Source organism: Lepus europaeus, chromosome 23 (assembly GCF_033115175.1).
Source record: "Lepus europaeus isolate LE1 chromosome 23, mLepTim1.pri, whole genome shotgun sequence".
NCBI classification, from domain to species: domain Eukaryota; kingdom Metazoa; phylum Chordata; class Mammalia; order Lagomorpha; family Leporidae; genus Lepus; species Lepus europaeus.
In genome coordinates this window covers 22,473,652-22,493,155 of record NC_084849.1, presented here as the reverse complement: position 1 = coordinate 22,493,155, position 19,504 = coordinate 22,473,652, and the positions used below count along the sequence as shown (strand labels likewise).

General features: G+C 53.7%; 1 protein-coding gene across 1 annotated transcript in view; it reads left to right on the top strand.

The window, feature by feature from the left end:
• The window catches only part of AP1B1 (adaptor related protein complex 1 subunit beta 1), a 61,410-nt gene that overhangs the window by 22,417 nt on the left and 19,489 nt on the right, over nucleotides 1-19,504 (top strand). The window contains exons 2-9 of the mRNA XM_062182771.1: nucleotides 4,356-4,418; nucleotides 7,827-7,932; nucleotides 10,097-10,232; nucleotides 11,473-11,718; nucleotides 12,784-12,974; nucleotides 14,762-14,983; nucleotides 18,678-18,798; nucleotides 19,165-19,260. Coding sequence (XP_062038755.1) covers nucleotides 4,382-4,418; nucleotides 7,827-7,932; nucleotides 10,097-10,232; nucleotides 11,473-11,718; nucleotides 12,784-12,974; nucleotides 14,762-14,983; nucleotides 18,678-18,798; nucleotides 19,165-19,260 — 1,155 coding nt within the window. The 5' untranslated portion in view covers nucleotides 4,356-4,381. The remainder of the gene's footprint in view (nucleotides 1-4,355; nucleotides 4,419-7,826; nucleotides 7,933-10,096; nucleotides 10,233-11,472; nucleotides 11,719-12,783; nucleotides 12,975-14,761; nucleotides 14,984-18,677; nucleotides 18,799-19,164; nucleotides 19,261-19,504) is intronic.

Below are 19,504 nucleotides of genomic sequence, written 5' to 3'. Positions count from 1 at the left end.
TAGTGCCTGATATTAGCTCATGCTCTGTTTTTACAGTAAATTCAAGGCCATCTGATGATACCAGTTTGACGTAGCTGGCATCAGGCCCTTCACAGCCACCGTAGCTTTTCTCCTCCCCTTCTGTTAAATGTTTATGGAAGTCTGCTTTGCTACCCCAGGAGCTTGAGCCGTTTCTCGTCAGTCCAGCAGTCATGGCAGCCAGGTCCCCGTGCGCCACCACAGCCCCTGTTCCATGACTGCTCCATTTGTTCACTTCTATTTCCTTCTGTATTTAAGTGGGGAAGAGAGGTTTGTGTTTCCTTCTGTGGTTCTTGTGGGCTGTGAGCTGAGCCCCCTTTGCCTTCAGTTATCCCCCTCAGATGGAAACCCAGGAGACGGGGTGCTTTCCCATTCTGGACACTTTTCCCCTTGTCTGACTTCTGGAGCCATGCAGCCCTTTGCTATTTTGTACAAACCCTGTTCTCCTACCTGTTCATTCTCAGAATGCTAGAGAGAACCTCCAAGATGGTGAGGTTTCTCTGAGAAAATAGATCTCTGCGTGTGCAAAAAAAAAAAAAAAAAAAAAAAACAAACCAAAAACAAAAAAAACAAAGCAACTTTTTAAAATCAGCTATATTTCTGCTGGGAACAAGTGCTACCTCATTATATAACAGAGCTGTCAAAGAGCAGGCTGAGCCCAGTGGGATTTCAGTGGCCCCTTTTCATTTCTTTCAACAACTGCCAAATGAACACTTGCTCGATGCAGAGCCCTGGGCCAGGCGTGAAGCGGGAGGGAGGCCAGGGCTGTGAGGCAGGCCTGTGTGCACCCGTCCACCGCCCTGACTCATACTGGGAGGGTGGTGAGTGAGAGGCCCTGCTGCAGGACCTCGCTCAGCAGCCACGGTGGGCTGCTCTGCTCTTGCGCACGGCTTCCATAGAACAGGACTGCCATCTCTTTTCAACTTTGTGAAGCAAAAGGAAAGTAGTTGTGTGTGTGTGTGTGTGTGTGTTTGGTAGACTAGTTTTTACAGGTTTGTCAGTGAAGCTTTTATCCCTTTATTCTAACAGGATCCACCAAGGATGAAAGGCCACCCAAGATAGTGCATCCTTGTCTGTCATTGATGGCTGAAACAAATCCCAGGGGCTGCTCCCACTGCTGTCCTGCCATAAAAAGATGGTGCAAGTCCTTGGGCCCCTGCACCCACGTGGGAGGCCCAGAAGAAGCTCCTGGCTTCAGATCGGCCCAGCCCTGACTGTTGTGTCCATTTGAGGAGTGAACCAGCAGATGGAAGATCTTCTTTCTCTGCCCCTCTCTTTCTCTCTGTAACTCTGCCTTTCAAATAAGAAAATAAATAAATCTAAAAAAATAAATAAATAAAATAAGAAGAAGTGTAGAGTAAGCAGGACTTGAACCAGGCACTTTTTTTTTTTTTTTTTTTTTTTGACAGGCAGAGTGGATAGTGAGAGAGAGAGACAGAGAGAGGTCTTCCTTTTGCCGTTGGTTCACCCTCCAATGGTCGCCACGGTAGCGCGCTGCGGCCGGCGCACCGCGCTGTTCCGATGGCAGGAGCCAGGTGCTTATCCTGGTCTCCCATGGGGTGCAGGGCCCAAGCACTTGGGCCATCCTCCACTGCACTCCCTAGCCACAGCAGAGAGCTGGCCTGGAAGAGGGGCAACCGGGACAGGATCGGTGCCCCGACCGGGACTAGAACCCGGTGTGCCGGTGCCGCAAGGCGGAGGATTAGCCTAGTGAGCCGCGGCGCCGGCCTGAACCAGGCACTTTGATATGGGATGTCGGTGTCCCAGACAGCAGCTTAGCCCTCTGAATCACCATGCCCACGTCAAGCCCCTGGCTTTAATAGGAACAGTGCCAGAAACCTTTGCCACGTGTGCCCAGAGTGACTGGGCTCCTTGTAGCTACTTTTTCATCTGTTGACCAAGAGGGGCTATTGAGGTACATAGTAGATGCTCAATAAATATTTGGTGAGTGAATAAGAGGGCCTTGGTACTTTCTTTGTCCTGTTTAGCTTGGTACTTAACACTGCATTTTGCAATGGGAGATGCTTTGAGAACAGCTGGCCACATAAGTTTGAGGGGTGCTGTAGAGTCTGCGGTGTATAGGTGCCGGAGACAAATGGTGCACATCACTGTGGTAAAAGCGGTGCTCAGGAACAGTTGTGGAGAATGAAAACCTCCTTTGCTTTTTATTTATTTGAAAGACAGTTACCAGGAGCGGGAGGTCTTCCATCCACTGGTTCACTCCCCAAATGGCCACAATGGCCAGAACTGAGCCAATCTGAAGCCAGGAGCCAAGAGCTTATTTTGGGTCTCTCACATGGGTGCAGGGGCCCAAGGACTTGGACCATCCTCCACTGCTTTCTGAGGCACGTTAGCAAGGAGTTGGATCGAAAGTGAGCAACTGGGACTCAAACTGGAGCCCATATGGGATACCGGCGCTGCACGCCAGGACTTTAACCCCTTGTACTGCCCCTCCTTTGCTTTTTGAAGTTGGCATTTTCCAATTTCATTTGACTGTATAGTTGGCCTTCCATATCCATGGTGGGCATTGGTGGATATATCCAGCTGCAGATTAAAAATGTTCAGAAAAAAATTCATCAGTACTGAATATAACCAGACATTTTTTTTCTTTTTCTGTAAACAATACAGTATAACAACTGTTTACATTTTATTGGGTCTTATAAATTTATCTAGTTAGCATGTGTGAAACATTTAAAAAAGTGCAAGACGGAATGAACGCCATAATGGGGCCATTGTAACTGTGATTGCTATGGGTTTTAATTTATTGATTTAAGTTGATGAACTTTTTTAAAAAAAATATTTATTTATTTGAAAATCAAAGTTACACAGAGAAGGAGAGGCAGAGGCAAAGGCACAGAGAGAGAGGTCTTCCATCCGCAGGTTCTCTCCCTAATAGCCACAACGGCCAGAGCTATGCCAGTCTGAAGCCGGGAGCCAGGAGCTTCCTCCGGGTCTCCCACGTGGGTGCAGGGGCCCAAGGACTTGGACCATCTTCTACTGCTTTCCCAGGCCACAGCAGAGAGCTGGATCGAAAATGGAACAGCCAGGACTCGAATTAGCGCCCATATGGGATGCTGGCTCTGCAGACGGCTGCTTTACCTGCTACGCCACAGTGCCGGATCCAATGAACATTTTTTTTCAAGACTTATTTATTTATTTGAAAGGCAGATTTAGAGAGGAGACAGAGAGAAAGAAAGATCTTTCTCTGCAGTAGTCAGGACTGGGTCAGGCTAAAGCCAGGAGTCAGCAGCTTCATTTGGTTCTTTCACTTGGATACAGGGGCCCAAGTACTTGGGCCATCTTCTCTGCTTTCCCAGGTGCATTAGCAGGGAGCTGGATTGGAAGTGGAGCAGCCAGGACTCGAACCAGCACTCAAGTGTGATATCAGTGTTGCAGGTGGTGGCTGTACCCGCTGCGCCACAGTGCTGACCCCTGGACTTTTTTTTTTTTTTTTTTAAATTTGAGAGGCAGAGACAAAGAGAGCTCTCTTCTGCTGGTTCACCCCAAAAATGCCCCAGAACAGTTGAGGATGGGCCAGGGCTCATCCAGATCTCCCATGTGGGTAGCAGGAACTTAATTACTTGAGCCATTACCACTCCTAGGGTCTGCAGTAGCAGGAAGCTGAAGTCAGGAGCTGGAGCCAGGAATCACGCCCAGGTGCTCCTGTGGGAGGCATGTGTTTTCAACTCTAGGTTAAACAGCTGCCCATGTTAGGGGCTTTCTGACCCATGGACTCCTCCAGAGTGTTTATTATTCCCTATTGATAGGCATTTAAGTTCTTCCCAGTGGGATGTAATTAAGGGTAGTATAGCAATAAACCTTTTTGTACTTGTGCATGTATTTCTGTGGGAGAGATTCCTAGAAGCATGAGGAGAATTGCTGGGTCAAAAGATATGCACGTGGAGGCCGGCACTGTGGCATAGCGGGTAAGGCTGCCATCTGCAGTGCTGGCATCCCATATGGGCATTGGTTCAAGTCCTGGCTGCTCCACTTCCGATCCAGCTCTCTGCTATGGCCTGGGGAAGCAGTAGAAGATGGCCCAAGTGCTTGGGCCCCTGCACCCACATGGAAGACCTCTCTCTCTCTAATTCTGCCTTTCAAAAAAGAAAGAAAGAAAGAAAAAAGATGTGCACACTTCCAAATGACCAAATGTCATGAGTCCCTCAGAATCACCTTTCCAGACTCTCATTAACCAAGATCTAACATCCGCTGGCCTGGTGAAGACTTCAGCAGGGCCTTCCATCCACATGTGTGCTGGGTCCCCCTCCTCCTGCTCTCCCTCCTAGCTGAAAATGGAATGGAACCCAGCTGAGATCTTCCCTTTCTTTGTCTTGCAGAGTCTGGCCACAGATAAGGGACCAACATGACTGACTCCAAGTATTTCACCACGACCAAGAAAGGTACTGTTTTTGTTTCCTTATGATGCTTGATTTGCTCGTTCCTTGCCTGACCCTCTGCTTGCTTTCAGTGGGGTGGGCAGCAGGACCATTGTGGTCTGACGCCCACGATGGGAAACAACCGAGAGCTTCTTTGCCTCGTAGAGCTGGAAAGCTCAGCCGTCAGTGTAAGAAAGCCACCACGGCTTTCAGGCCCCAGCCAGGGCAGTAGCTCCAAGTATGGGGAGAAGCCCTCTTTTTTTTTTTTTTTTGTTCCCCATGGCTTATTTTATTAATGAACATAGTTTAAACTACTTCAATAGTGAAATAGGCTGTGTATCTCCTGGGAGAAAATCCTATCAGTAACCCCACCTTGGAAGGTGTGTCTGGCCTTATCTCGGTCACAAGTTCTCGTGGTGCACGCGGAGTTCTCGTCCTGTTTTTCACTTGATGCTGTCGTCAACATTTCCCGGCAATTTCAGTGACTCGGTGCTCGGTCTGTTGAGTCTTGCACTGAAATTTGCTAAGTAAGCTCTGTCGCTGGATATTCTGGTCCTTCCTATTTCTAAGGAAGTGGAGGATGTTGTCCTTGCCCGCAAATGCGCTTTAACCCTGTAAGCAGCTTTCTGACTGGCCCTGCCGGGTGAGAGTGACACACGCCAGCTGTCCAGATAACAAGTCTGCCCCCATCAGGCATTTACCGGGTGTAGGAGAGGAGGTGGGTAGTTTTTTGACCTGGCTTGCCTGGAGGTTGAACAGGAAAGACAATCTATTAAGTCGTAGCCACACCAGAGGGCAGGGGTGCAGGGGTGCAGGGGCTATGGGAGCGCCGTGCTGGGAGGGAACAGGCACTCTACCCAGGATACGGGTTCAGGGAAAGCAAGGCTGCTGGGTGCGGAGTTACTGAGGAGCAGGGTGAAAGAAGAGGTTTGCACGCTCAGTGGTGCAGGCCTGGTGAGTCAGGCTGGCCGTGTGAACTCAGCACTGCGTATTGAAGTGTCAGTAGTGGGAGCTGCTGTTTTTGTTTTTTTCATTTTGAAAGAGTTACAGAGGGAGAGAAGAGACAGATCTTCTGCCTTCTGGTTCATTCCCCAGAAGGCTGTAACAGCCAGCACTGGGCCACGCCAAAGCCAGGAGCCAGGTGCTCCATCTGGGTGGCAGGGACTCAAGCACTTGGGCTATCTTCTGCTGCTTTTCCCAGGTCATTAGCAGGGAGCTGGTTAGGAAGTGGAGCAGCCAGGACTTGAACCGGTGCTCATATGGGATGCCAGTGTTGGCATGCAGCGGCTTTACCTGAGACTTCACAATGCCGACCACCAGTAGTGGGAGATTTTTGTGAATTTTCTTTTTTTTTTTTAAAGATTTATTTATTTATTTGAAAGACAGAGTTACAGAGAGTCAGAGGCAGAGAGAGAGGTCTTCCATCCGCTGGTTCACTTCCCAAATGGCCACAGTGGCTAGAGCTGCGCCGATCAGGAGCCAGGAGCTTCTGGGTCTCCCATGCAGGTGCAGGGGCCCAAGGACTTGGGCCATCTTCTGCTGCTTTCCCAGGCCATAGCAGAGAGCTGGATCAGAAGCAGAGCAGCTGGAACTCACACTAGAGCCCATATGGGATGCAGGCACTGCAAGTGCCATTAGGCCATAGTGCCAGCCCCTGTGGATTTTCTCTTGGGAAGACTATCTGGATAGAGGTGCCTGGGTTCCAGTCTTGAGTTGAATCAGTGATGGTTTTCACAGGGGAAGGTTCGAGGCAGATTCTGATAAAGGATTTCAGGGAAGGGAGGTGAGGAGACCATGAGAGGTGAAGTGCTTGAGCCTGGAGCCAAGGGTAGAGAGAAATTGGCTGTCTCTTGTATAATTGACGGGGTGGGCTTGAGAACTGACTGGATCTGGGGGTCTTTCGGGAGCAGTCAGATTCCAGGTTTAGCCTCCCAGCTGCCTTGGGGCTGAGGGGACTTAGGCCTTGAGCCATCAGTTGACAGTGACAGTTACACTGGGTCTGACCAGGCACTTGAGCAAAGCAGGGGTAGCCCTGCAGAGGGGTCCAGGGTCAAGGTCTTTATGGGCTGTTGGATCCCAGAGCGGGCAGACACAAGCCCCTCACCCTCTTGGCAACAGAAGGGCTTGTGTTCTCTGAGTTTGCTCGAACTGCAAGATCTGCAGATTCTTCCTGGCTCCCTTGAGCAGTGCCCTTGGTGTGGCCTGGCCCCAGACTCTGCTGGGTGATTGTTCTTCCTTGGCCACGGGTGCTGTCTGTCTGCTGGAGTTCTTTGCTGAAGGAAAGAACGTTGTGAAAACAAACCAGGAGTTTTCCTTTTTCTCACTGTAGATCCATCTAGAACTTGCTCAGCACTTTCCCCCACATCGTTCACTCCGAAGTAACTTGAGAGGGAGACCCAGGACTCCCATTCTACAAGAGGGATCCAAAGGCAGGGTCACGTGGCTGATTAGTAATAGCAGTGGTCACCCTTAATGCAGACCACTGAGTGCCAGGCAGAGGTGAGCATTCTCCATCCAGATGTACAAAGAGGATTCATCACCCCAGCCAAGGGAGAGAGAGAGCAGACAAGGCAGGAGGCAGAGAGGCAAAGTGAGGGTCCTGGATATGCCCAGCCCAGGAGTGAAAAGCGTGGGCTCTGGGTCCGCAGACGTGTGTGGAAGCTGTTGGACGTCCTGCAGCCTCCGTTTGCTCATCTGTACAGTGTGGAGGCTGGGGGGATGCAGAGCTGTGAGGGTGACGTGAGAAGGTAGTGTGGTGCCAGCCTCAGAGAAAGGCTTGGAAGTCAGCTCTGCCCTCCTAACCTGTTGTCAGACGCTGGCCAGCTCTGCGGCAGGGCCCTGAACAAACCCAACTTCCTCATTTGCTTTTCCCAGGTCATCAAGTTCTGAAGAGCAATTTATTATACACTGAGACCCTTGGGAGGCAGCTAATTCCTATTTTTGTGAGCAGAGCAACCACTTGTGGCTCAGGAAGTGAAATCCTGAGCAAGCGGTTTTGACCAGAGGTTCTAGAAAGGCAGGAAAAGCTTACGTGTGGGGATCCATCAAATTCCGCCCCCTCCCTGCAACCCTCAGTGCCCAGATCTGTCACTCTCAGCCCTGTAGGCCCCTTGCTGAGCGAGGGCAGCTGTGAGAGCGTGGCCTTCTGCCTGAGCAGCATTGGCCTCCCTGCTTTTTGTCTCCTCCCGAGCCTCTGTCGCCCCCTCAGTGCCTGCCTCTTCAGCGCGAGCTCCAAACCTCCTTTGTGACAGTTCTCCTTCCAGTGTCCCTCACTGCCACCTGCCACCCCTGAGGCCAGGGGCCTGCAGCTTCCCTCAGAGGCAGCTCTCAGAGCACCACACTCGTTTCCTTGCAGGGCTTTCGGAAGCTGGGGAGGGGAGTCAGCTCTGGCAGGGTGTGCAGGGGTGGCTCATGGCTGCCTCCTTTTCCTAGGGGAGATCTTCGAGCTGAAGGCGGAGCTCAACAGTGACAAGAAGGAGAAGAAGAAGGAGGCGGTGAAGAAAGTGATCGCGTCCATGACCGTGGGCAAGGACGTCAGGTGTGCAGGAGTCCACCGGGGAGCTAGAAGCTGGCGACAGGGGAGGGCTCTAACCTGGTCTGGTTCAGCACTCTCTTTAGGACATGTGCGGCCTGAGACTCCCTCACACAGCTTCCTCCATGGCCCTTCTTTCCAAACAGAAGGTCTTGTTCACACGGGAGTCAGCGGCTCCAACGGTCATGGGTCAGGTGCAGCGGGGTGAATGGTGTGAAGCAGATGGAACAGGCGTCAGAGGCTCCCGGAGAAAACTGCTGTCAGCTCCGGAAAAATGGCCCCGTATGGCCGGGTCATCTATTCTGTCTTTGGTTTTCCTAAAGGAAAGGAACATCAGATTTTTTGTTTTAAATCTCCCTGCTTTAAGTTGCCAGGTGCTATCAGACCAATTTCTGTGTGGCCCAAGTCAGTCACACCTGCAGGTTGGAGCTCTCTAATCTGCCACCAGTTGCAGCCTGGGGTTCAGTCACATGGAACACAGCTGCCACACCTTAACTGTTCCCTCCCCCCGGGAATGCCCGTGTGCCCAGCTTGTTTCCCCATCTTGTAAAACCCACCCGAGGTCGGCCTCCTCCCTGTTGCCTTCCTTCCTCACCCCAGCCCACTGCCCTGAACCCACAGAACTTGCTGTCTGCTGCCGTCACTCAGCACACAATCTGGTCATGTCTCCTGTTGTGCGTGCTTGTGCTGACCTGCCTATCGGACTGTAAAGTCCAGAGGCAGGGGCGGGTTTACAACAGCTTGATATTTGCACAGCATCTGAGAGTTTGCAGACCGTGCTCAGCCATGTTCTCCCAGTAGTTCCTTATAGTGCTCATTGCAGCTATTGCCAGAGAAACAGGATGCCGGAGCACGGTGGCTCGGGGACAGTCACGTAGTTAATGGCAGAATTAGGACTCAACCCTGGTCCTTCTGAAATCAAATCCAGGCTCCTTTTGCCCATGGCCTCTCCTCGGTGCCCTCACGGTGCCCAGCTCTGTGTGGAGGCCTGTAACAGGACAGAACTGCGCCAGACTTACCCCCTGTTGCCTTAGCCCATTGCCACCCTCAGGAAAACCTCCTGCCAGTGACCTGGAGGAACAGAGTGGCAAAGGGGCCAAGTGTCTGCCAGAAAACTAGGCCTCCTCCCGAGTCCGGTTCCTTCCAGGGCAGAGCTGCTTTCCTTCTGCTAGCACACGGCTGTCTCCCCTCCCAGAGGAAGCCTCGTGCATCCATGTCAGAGGCAGCTTGTCCTGCTGATGTGACGGGCTCATCAGCAGTTCTTGCTGCTCCCCGCCCCCTTGCTCTTCCCGTGTGTCATCTTCAAGGGGTGCATGCATCTCCGCTCTGGCAGAACTCCTCATCTGGACCTCTTCAGTCTCGTGTTGCCATGCCCTTGCTGGTAAAAGCATGAGAGTTGAAAGGGAAGGCGCCGCATGGTTCCCACATTACAGGGACCTGTGACTCTGGGCCCCCTGGGTGCCTTGTTGGGAACCAGTACAGCAGGATCATGAGCGCAGACTTGGGAGTCAGAGCCGGTTCCTCATGCAGGTTATCTGACATGTGAACCTCAGAGCTGTCTTCTGTGAGACGGGGTAATCCCCTAGCTTCTCAGGGCTGCTGAGCGAGATCAGACACAGAAAGCTCTTAGCACCAAGTCTGCTGTGTAGCAGGCACTGTATGTCTGAGGTGCTGGCTCTTAGTGGGTTTCAGAACAAGCCCTGTGGTGAGAGCAGCCTGGCCCGCCCCTGCTTCCCTAGACCCCTGGGACCAGAAGCCTGGGGTGAGGGCCACATTAGTATCAGGAATGGGAAAGGGATCCTGGTCATTGACTTAGCGCGTCCCAGACGTCAAGCACCCTGCAGTGTCGTCTCATTGGCCCACTCAGGGCCCTGGGCACTGATCTTACAGATGAGAAGCTGAGGTTTCGGGGGTGGAGCAGTTTCCCAGTAACCCTCAGCTACCAAGAGGCAGAGTTTGACGGGCTCCAGAGCACATGTTTGAGCCCTGCTAAAAGAACACAGAAAATGTTTTTGCCTTTAGTATCACCCTTTGGGATTCTGTGTCTCATAGCAGGTGTTTGCCTTTCTCCTTGCCCCTCCCCACTGTCCCTGCTCCCCATTAACTGCCTAGAAATCTTCCATGTCCTTTCTTCAGCCTTCCCCCTGCTGACACCCTCTCCACCTTCCAGTGCTCTCTTCCCCGACGTGGTGAACTGCATGCAGACGGACAACCTGGAGTTGAAGAAGCTGGTGTACCTGTACTTGATGAACTACGCCAAGAGTCAGCCAGACATGGCCATCATGGCCGTCAACACCTTTGTGAAGGTGAGCCGGAGCGCTTTCTGCTCCATCTCCCCACACTGCTTTGGGTTGGCTCCTTTCCAGCCCCCAGGCTACCCCCACCCACCTGGGCCGAGGGCCTCTTCCTCCAGCAGAGGGCTCCCCTCCCCATAGCACGAGATGCCAAAGGCTTTGCCTCACTCATTCCATGTCTGGGGGTTCCAGACCTCAGGTTCCTTTGCCAGGGCAGGATGCAGCAATGTCTGAGAGCATCTGTACTCCCTTTATTTATTTATTTTTTTAAGATTTATTTATTTGAAAGAGTTACCAAAGAGAGAAGGAGAGACAGAGAAATCTCCCATCTGCTGGCTCACTCCCCAACTGGCTGCAGCTGTGCTGATCTGAAGCCAGGAGCCAGGAGCTTCTTCCGGGTCTCCCACGCGGGTGCAGGGCCCAAGGACTTGGACCATCTTCTACTGCTTTCCCAGGCCTTAGCAGAGAGCCGGATCAGAAGTGGAGCAGCCGGGACTAGAATCCGCGCCCATATGGGATGCCGGCACTGCAGGCGGCAGCTTTACCCGCTGTGCCACAGTGCCGGCCGCTGGGTTCCCTTTCTAGACTGGTCCTTTCTGCTCTCCAGATTGAGGAGCAAGTGGGGACGTGAATTGTCGGTTCCATACACCTTAAGAAGCCAAGCTCCCTCTGAGCACTCAGAAGGAATTAGGAAATGGAGGGGCTGTATGGTCTCATTAGCTTACACTGTGTACGTATGTGAAATTTGTACAGTACGTGAAAATGTACAATATTACATGTTAACTACAGATTTTTAAAAATAATTTTTTAAAGCTCTTAATTAAAAGAACCCAGCTTTCCTAGCTCTGTTGAGCCTCAGAATCAGGAAAATGAGAGTTTCTGTGATGCAGTGGCAAGACTGGGGTGCTGATGGACATGGGTGTGACTTTGGATCGCAGCTCTGCCCTGTGACTGGGTGAGCTCACAGCCTTCCCAGGAGCCTCAGCTTCCACACCCGTAAAGCCGGGCCAGTGCTGCACATCCATGGTGAGGGTCAGAGGAGACCATGTGCAGAGCCCTCACACAGCTCTGGCGAATGCTCGGTGCCGGCCACCTAGCATTGACTTCTGGTGCTGTTGGCTGCAGTCAGCGGCGACCCCATAGCAGCCACCTGAAGCTGCTCGGCCCAGCAGGGTCCAGAGCTGCAGGCCAGGGAGCTCATGAAGGCACGTGCGGCTCATCCCACCCTGGCCACTGGCTGGTTCCCCCTCAGGACTGTGAGGACCCCAACCCCCTCATCCGTGCCCTGGCCGTGCGGACCATGGGCTGCATCCGCGTCGACAAGATCACGGAGTATCTGTGCGAGCCTCTCCGCAAGTGCCTGAAGGACGAGGACCCCTACGTGCGCAAGACAGCGGCCGTGTGCGTGGCCAAGCTCCACGACATCAACGCCCAGCTGGTGGAGGACCAGGGCTTCTTGGACACCCTTAAAGACCTCATCTCTGACTCCAACCCCATGGTAAGTCCCGGCCACTCAATGCCCCACCTCCTCTACCTCCTGTTGCTTGCCACACCCTCGGCTTGACCCCTGCGAGGCCCCCATTCCTAGAAGTCCGGAGCCTTGCTGGGTGGGCTGATCATCCTTGTGCCTTGTGGTGGTTCAGACACCAGCCTGGCTTCCCTTCTCTGTACTCTAACCAAGCTGTGCTACTTCCCTCTTCACCAGTAAAGTGGGCCCATTCTCTAAGGCTGGTGTGAGTGCTGGGAAGGTAACGTGCCTGGCTGGGCCCACGTTGGGTGCACAACCAGTCCTGGTGCCCTCCCTCCCCTTCCAGTCACTGTCCCCGTCACCATCTTCTCATCAGGACCAGCTGACGCTCTGAATATGAGGTGCTTCCCCCTTGCTCTGCGGGCTTGCAGGGTCGAGAGTCACCCTTGAGTAGCGCGGTCTGGAGGCCAGGATGCCAGGACTGGCTGAGTGGGCCCCTGTGATCTCTCCACAGTGGCAGCCATCTGGAGAGCAGTTTAGGATCGTCCGCTTAAGACGAAATGCACAAGCCCCTGGACCCCGACATCCCCGCCGTGTGCCCCACAGGAACACTAATCACCCACTGGCGCTGGGCAGCCTGTGCAGGGACAGGCCATGGAGTGTTGTGTGGCCTAGGGAAGCATTGCAGCCAGTGCAGAACACACCAAGCGGCTGCGCTCCTGGGAGTGAGCTGAGGGTGCAGAGCTGCCCCTGGCAAGGCCCTGCGTGCCTCAGCCCCCATCCACTGCCTGCAGCGTGGAGGGGCCGTGCAGGGCTCCTCTGGCCCTGAAGCTGCTGCAGTTGGTAGAGAGGCTATTAGGTTAGGTAGCTGGGAGTGTGCTGTGTTGCCAGGCACTTCCGGCTAGAGCACTTCTTTTCCTGAATGATTTTAGTCCACCTGCAGAGCAGTCAGTGGGGCCACTGCTGGGAGTGGGTTTTCTTGAGGCTCCAGATCCTGCCCATCAGGTCATAGTCCTTTTAGAATGTCACTAGCCCAGCTGTCCCCTGGCCTGGCAGCAGTGCCCCTAGCCTCTGCCCTTCCACACTCTCAACCAGGTGGTGGCCAACGCCGTGGCTGCCCTCTCAGAGATCGCTGAGTCCCACCCCAGCAGCGACCTGCTCGACCTGAACCCGCAGTCCATTAACAAGCTGCTGACAGCCCTGAACGAGTGCACCGAGTGGGGCCAGATCTTCATCCTGGACTGCCTGGCCAACTATACGCCCAAGGATGACCGCGAGGCCCAGAGGTGAGCCAGCCGCCCCTTGCTGGCCAGCCCAGCAGCCCCTGGTCCTCAGGGAGCTCCAACCAGGAGCTGCGCCGCAGGCTTGAGTGGGGTCCTTCTCAGGGCCTTGCCCCACAAACCATCCTCAGAGAGCCCTCAGCAGAGGACAGTCCTTCTCCCATCTGTCCAGAGTCACCAGTGTGGCTTCAGGCAGTCAGCCCACTGCTGACCTGGGATCTAATGGGGACCCTGGCCACAGCGGCCAAGTCAGGGAATTGATAGCACCAGAGCCTTGCCTGTTGCGTTCTGACCTGTGCCCGGGCTCAGCTGGTGCCTTCCCTGTGTTAGATCATCTTTCATGCAGCTCTCCAAAGGAGGGCCCATTATTGCCCCATTTTGTAGATGAGCGAACTCCAGTTTAGAGCGGTGGTGGGAATTGTGTCCCAGGTGGGGGACACACCTGCCCTTGATTTTTTTTTTAAGATTTATTTATTTATTTATTTTTTATCTTTTATTTAATTGGCAGAGTTAGACAGTGAGAGAGAGACAGAGAGAAAGGTCTTCCTTTACCGTTGATTCACCCTCCAATGGCCGCCACTGCCAGCGTGCTGCTGCCAGTGCACCACGCTGATCCGAAGCCAGGACCCAGCCAGGTGCTTCTCCTGGTCTCCCATGCGGGTGCAGGGCCCAAGCACTTGGGCCATCCTCCACTGCACTCCTGGGCCACAGCAGAGAACTGGACTGGAAGAGGAGCAACCGGGACAGAATCCGGCACCCTGACTGGGACTAGAACCCGGTGTGCCGGCGCCGCAGGTGGAGGATTAGCCTGTTGAGCTGCGGTACCGGCCATATTTATTTATTTTAAAGGCAGGGTTACAGATAAGCAAAGGCAGAGAGAGAGAGAGAGAGATCTTCCATTCTCTGGTTCACTCCCCAGATGGCCGAAATGGCTGGAGCTGGGCTGATCCAAAGCCAAGGAGTTTTCTTTTGGGTCTCCCACATGGATGCAGGAGCCCAAGCACTTGGGTCATCTTCTGCTGTTTTCCCAGGCACATTATCAGGGAGCTGGATCAGAAGTGGAGCAGCTGGGACTTGAACGAGTACCCATATGGGCTGCCAGCACTGCAGGTGGCGGCTTTACCCGCTATGCCACAGTGCCGGCCCCCGACTCTTGATCTTAATCAATTTGGTATCCTGACCCTTATATATGTATATATGTATTTATTTGAGAGACAGAGATGCAGAGTGCTTCTATCCACTGGTCCACTCTCCAGATGCCTACGATGTCTGAGCCTTGTCCAGGCTGAAGCTGGGAACCAGGAACTAAATCCAGATCTCCTGTGTGGGTGGCAGGGACCCAGTCACTTGAGCCATCCAGGGTGGACATTAACAAGAAGTTGGAATTGAGAGTGGAATTCCTGGAATCCAGGAATTCTGATACGGGATTTGGGTGTCCCCGCCAACAGTTTAAGTAACTGCAAGGCCAAGTCCCCATCCCTCCTGTCCCTTCTGAGTGCCCTGGCAGCCAGGGAAGGGAGGGAGCCGACAGTTGTGTGTTTACTTTCTCCGTGCCAGCACTGTGCTCTTCCTTCCGTGCCCCCAGAACTCTGTGCAGAGGCATGCTCCTCTCAGGTGTAGAGATCAGGAAACTGAGGCTCAGTGCTTTGACCCTGCCCGGGGTCAGGGAGCAGGCAGCAGAACCAGGGTCGAGAGCTTCCTCCCGCTGAAGACCTGCTGTACTGATGACTGAAAGCAGATTGTTTCCCTTGTCTGTCTCTCTGCTGTGCCCTGTTGGATCGGATGGACCCCAGCATCTGTGAGCGGGTCACACCCAGGCTCTCCCATGCCAACTCTGCTGTGGTGCTGTCCGCTGTGAAGGTGTTGATGAAATTCATGGAGATGCTGTCCAAGGACCTGGACTACTACGGCACACTGCTCAAGAAGCTGGCCCCGCCCCTGGTCACGCTGCTCTCAGCCGAGCCCGAGCTGCAGTACGTGGCCCTGCGCAACATCAACCTTATTGTGCAGAAAAGGTATTGAGATGCACCCCAGGGCCCCCCGCCATGCAGCGCACGCTCTGGGGGTGCCTCTTCTCCTGGGAACTGTCAAGGGAAGCTGACCTTTTACCATACAGGGAGTCTCCAAGAGTAGCTTTACCCTAGAGCGCTCCACCAGGGCACCTTTGGCAACGGCTGGGGATATGTTTGGTTGTTAGAACTACGGGCAGGCTGCTGGCATCCAGTGGGTAGAGGCAGAGCACAGTGCACAGGACAGCTGCCCAGAGCAGGGAATTGTGCAGCTCAAAACGTCAGTGGGCCTGGGCTTGAGAAGGCCTGGCTGAACTTCACCAGGGAGCAGACTAGGGAAAGGCTAACGTGAGGCTTCTCACCCCAGACACTGCATGGCTCCAAGTCTATGGGATCCTCCTGAAGTGAGATCTCAGATATGTGTGCTTGAATGCATGTGTGTGCGCGTGCCTGTGTATGTCCTGGGGACAGAGCCGTGGCACTAGTCTAAGCCCCTGAGGTTGCAGGAGGACTCAAGATCATGAGATCTTTGTTTCAGCTCAGAGCCTGGGCGAGGGTATAGCAGAGCCACTCAGAGTGCCCTGCAGCCCATGTCCCTCCTTGCCATGAGAACGGCTCCCAAAAAAAGACCTGGGTTGGGCAGGGGCTGGCTTACATGGAACAGCATTCCCCAGGCTTCTCTGGGACAGCCCCCCCCCCCCCCCTTCCTTTGAGGCAGCTCCTGCTGAGGGAGCCCTCCCGCTCCGGGGAGTGGGATTGGCCTCCCGAGTTCTCCCAGCCCTCTGGTTGAAAGGCTCAGCGTTCAGGACTGGGCATCTGCAACTGTCTGTCAAGTAGCTGTCTGTGGCCCCCATGGTTGGGAGTGGCGTACGCGGAGAATAAGGGCCATGTCTCGTCACTGTCTGTCCCTTGGCAGCTGGCAGCTGGTTCTTAGCACTCTCGGGGGGCCCAGAGATAGCTGTTGTACTGGGACATCCTTGAAGATTTGGGAGATAAACATGGGAGAGCTTTCTGACCGCCCCAATGCAGAGGTGACCAGTATTCACACCAGTGCCCTTGGGCCACTAGACTTAAGGTGTAATGACTGGTAGATCCAGATCAGCCCGAAAGGCTCCTGTGCTATATTTAACATGGCAAATCTCTTTAAGAGGTTGTCTTTGTTGCCAAGGCATGACCTGGCCCGGGCCCGGGCAGCTCTTGCCAAGTCCTCGTTGCTATCCACCCTGGGGTCTTGCCTCTCCCAGGGGCACAACAGAGACTCCTTGTTTGGCCAGGACCTCCCCACAGTGTGCACACAGCAGCAGTGAGCGCCAGCTTCCTTCTCTCTCTCTCTCCACCCCGTCTCCTGCCTTCTTAACTGACTGTCTCCATTCCTGTTCCTTTTTTGTTCTGGAACGGGGCAGAGGAGTAGGAATCGCATGGTGACTCTTGTCTTAAACTGCACTCAATAACATCAGACATGTGACCCAGGCCAAGCCTCTCGACCTCTCTTGGTTAAGAACATAGAGCTTGGTGGTGCCAGGGGAGGGCAGAGGGTGCTGTGTCCGAGGCAGGAGCGGTGATAACACGTGGACGTGCCTGTGGTGACAGCGCCTGCCCAGCAAGTGTCTTCTCAGAGGCAGGCGTCGGTCACGCTGGATGCTCCCTTTCCCTCCAACTCCCACAGTCGGCCTGTTGTGTAGGGGGTCTGTGCAGGTCCCAAAAGACCACCCCCAAGTTCAGAGATCACCAGCAGGACTCAGCATAGCCTGAGGTTGTACTCCTGGCCGAGATTTGTTAGACGCACAGGTAGTGTCTGGAGGGACTTCCTCCGCTCCCTCCCTTCTGTGGCGGGTCACACAGAGCACAGCCTCCCCCAGCCACGGAGTGTACAGGGTCTGCCCAGGGGTGCCCATTTAAGACCTAGCACCCAAGGTTTTCACTGGGGCACTCACCACATTCCAGACTCCCAGAAGGGAAGTAGGCGTTCAGTGTAAACCATACTGTTTGTGCAGAGTCTAGGCACAGTTGATCACTGTCATCATTCTGGAAACAGTAAGAACACTCCCAAAACCCAAATTCTTATATGTAGCACTGCCCCTTTTTTTTTTTTCCCCTGAACTTAGTATTATTTTAAGATTTCTTTTAGTTATTTGAAAGGCAGAGTTACAGAGAGAATCTTCAATCCACAGGTTCACTCCTCAAATGGCCGCAAAGGCCGGAGCTAGGCCAGGCCAAAGCCAGGAGCCTGGAACTCCATCCAGGTCTCCCACATGGGTGGCAGGAGCCCAAGCAGTTGGGCCATCTTCTGCTGCTTTCCCAGGCACATCAGCAGGGAGCTGGGTCAGAACTGCAGCAGCCAGGACTTGAACTGGGGCTCATTTGGGATACCAGCATTGCAGGCAGTAGCCCATTATACCACCATGCCAGCCCTATGCCAGGCTTTGCTTTGCTTTTTTTTTTAATAAAAAAAAATTTTTTTTGACAGGCAGAGTGGATAGTGAGAGAGAGAAACAGAGAGAAAGGTCTTCCTTTTTGCCATTGGTTCACCCTCCAATGGCCACTGCGGCCGGCTCATCGCGCTGATCCGAAGCCAGGAGCCAGGTGCTTCTCCTGGTCTCCCATGCGGGTGCAGGGCCCAAGGACTTGGGCCATCCTCCACTGCCTTCCCGGGCCGTAGCAGAGAGCTGGCCTGGAAGAGGGGCAACTGGGATAGAATCCGGTGCCCCAACTGGGACTAGAACCCGGTGTGCCGGCGCCACAAGGCGGAGGATTAATCTGTTAAGCCACGGCGCTGGCCTTTTTAATAAAAATTTTATTTATTTATTTATTTGAAAGAGCTACAGAGATGGGGAGAGAGAGGTTGATCTTCTGTCTGCTGGTCCACTCCCAAATAGCCCTAATGGCTGGGGTGGGGCCAGGCCAAATCCAGGAGCCTGGAACTCCGTGGGGTTCATCCCCAGGCCATCTTCTGCTGCCTTCCCAGGTGTGTTAGAACAGCTGGGATTTCAGCTGACACCCATATGGGGTGCTGGTGTTGCAGGAGGTGGCTTAACCCACTGTGCCACGGCGCCGGCCCTGTCAGGTCTTTCTAAGGCGAGCAGACTCGAGCCTGTGATGGTAATGCTTGCACAGTGCCATTCCCATTTTATGGGCAAGGAGACAGGCCCGAGGTCACAGCTGGGATAGGAACTGAGATCTGGCTGATGCCCAAGCTTATCGCCTGGTTGCCCTTGACTGTGAACTTTCTCTTCCTCTCCCACAGGGTGAGGAGGTCAGGCTTGCAGTCACCAGGCAGAGTCTTTATTTTTTTTCTATGATAACAACTTAATATTATTATTTTAAGATTTATTTGGAAGGGAGAGTTACACTCCCCAAATGGCTGCAATGGCCGGAGCTGGGCCAGGCTGAAGCCAGGAGCTTATTCCAGGTCTCCCACCTGAGCGCAGGAGTCCAAGCTCTTGGGTCATCCTCCAGTGCTTTCCCAGGTACATTAGCAGGGAGCTAGATCAGAAGTGGAGCAGCCAGGGCTCGAACCAGCACCCAGGCATAGTTTGCTGTGGCCGATCACTGGGCTCTTGCCAGTAGTCCTGGCAGTGACGCTGCCTTCACGGACATCAGGCTCCATCTTGACCCTCGAAGTGCCCAGCAAACATGGAGGGGTTTCCCGGGGAGCTTACGGTGTGCTGTTTGCTCTTGGGGCGTCCTGCCCCACCACCAGGCCCGAGATCCTGAAGCACGAAATGAAGGTCTTCTTCGTCAAGTACAACGACCCCATCTACGTGAAGCTGGAGAAGCTGGACATCATGATCCGCTTGGCCTCCCAGGCCAACATAGCCCAGGTCAGCGGTATGGGGGTTGGGCGGCTCTACTGCCACCAAGCTGTGGTCTCGGCCAGCTGATCAGTGTAGCTCCCAGGCACAGGCCCTATGAGCCAGAAAAAAAAAAAAAAAAAAAAACTGGAATTTTTGTTATAAAAGAACGTTCTTGTTGTTACCCACCATCCATCTACGAAGAAGCTGTAATTTATATGTTAGCTAAGGCTGACCTAAAGCAGATTGTCCAGCTCTGCCAGGTAGTCTCTCTCTGCTTTCCTGCACCTGATCTCTCGCTCCCTCCCTGGGCCTTCCTGGAGCAGGAGGCAGAATCCCATCCCTCTAGGGGCTGTGCATTCCCAGTTCCCCAACCCCGACTTCTCTGGGCCGCAGGTGTTGGCAGAGCTGAAAGAATATGCGACAGAAGTGGATGTGGACTTTGTACGGAAGGCTGTGCGTGCCATCGGCCGCTGCGCCATCAAGGTGGAGGTGAGGCTCTGGGGCTCTGTGCTCATCCTGGGGAGAGGCAATGAGCTGAAAGCAGGAGACGACTCTTATTCCAGTAGAATCTGCCAGCTTGTACCCTAGGAAGGCCATGGTGCAGGTCTGGTTGGGCTCCTTCTCATTCTGTCTTCTCCTTGGGGCTTTTGAGTTGCTGCAGTTTAAATTTACTCATAATCGTGGTTCTCCTGTAGCCTTAGCTAAAACAGTGGGATGGGTACAGGCTAGTGGA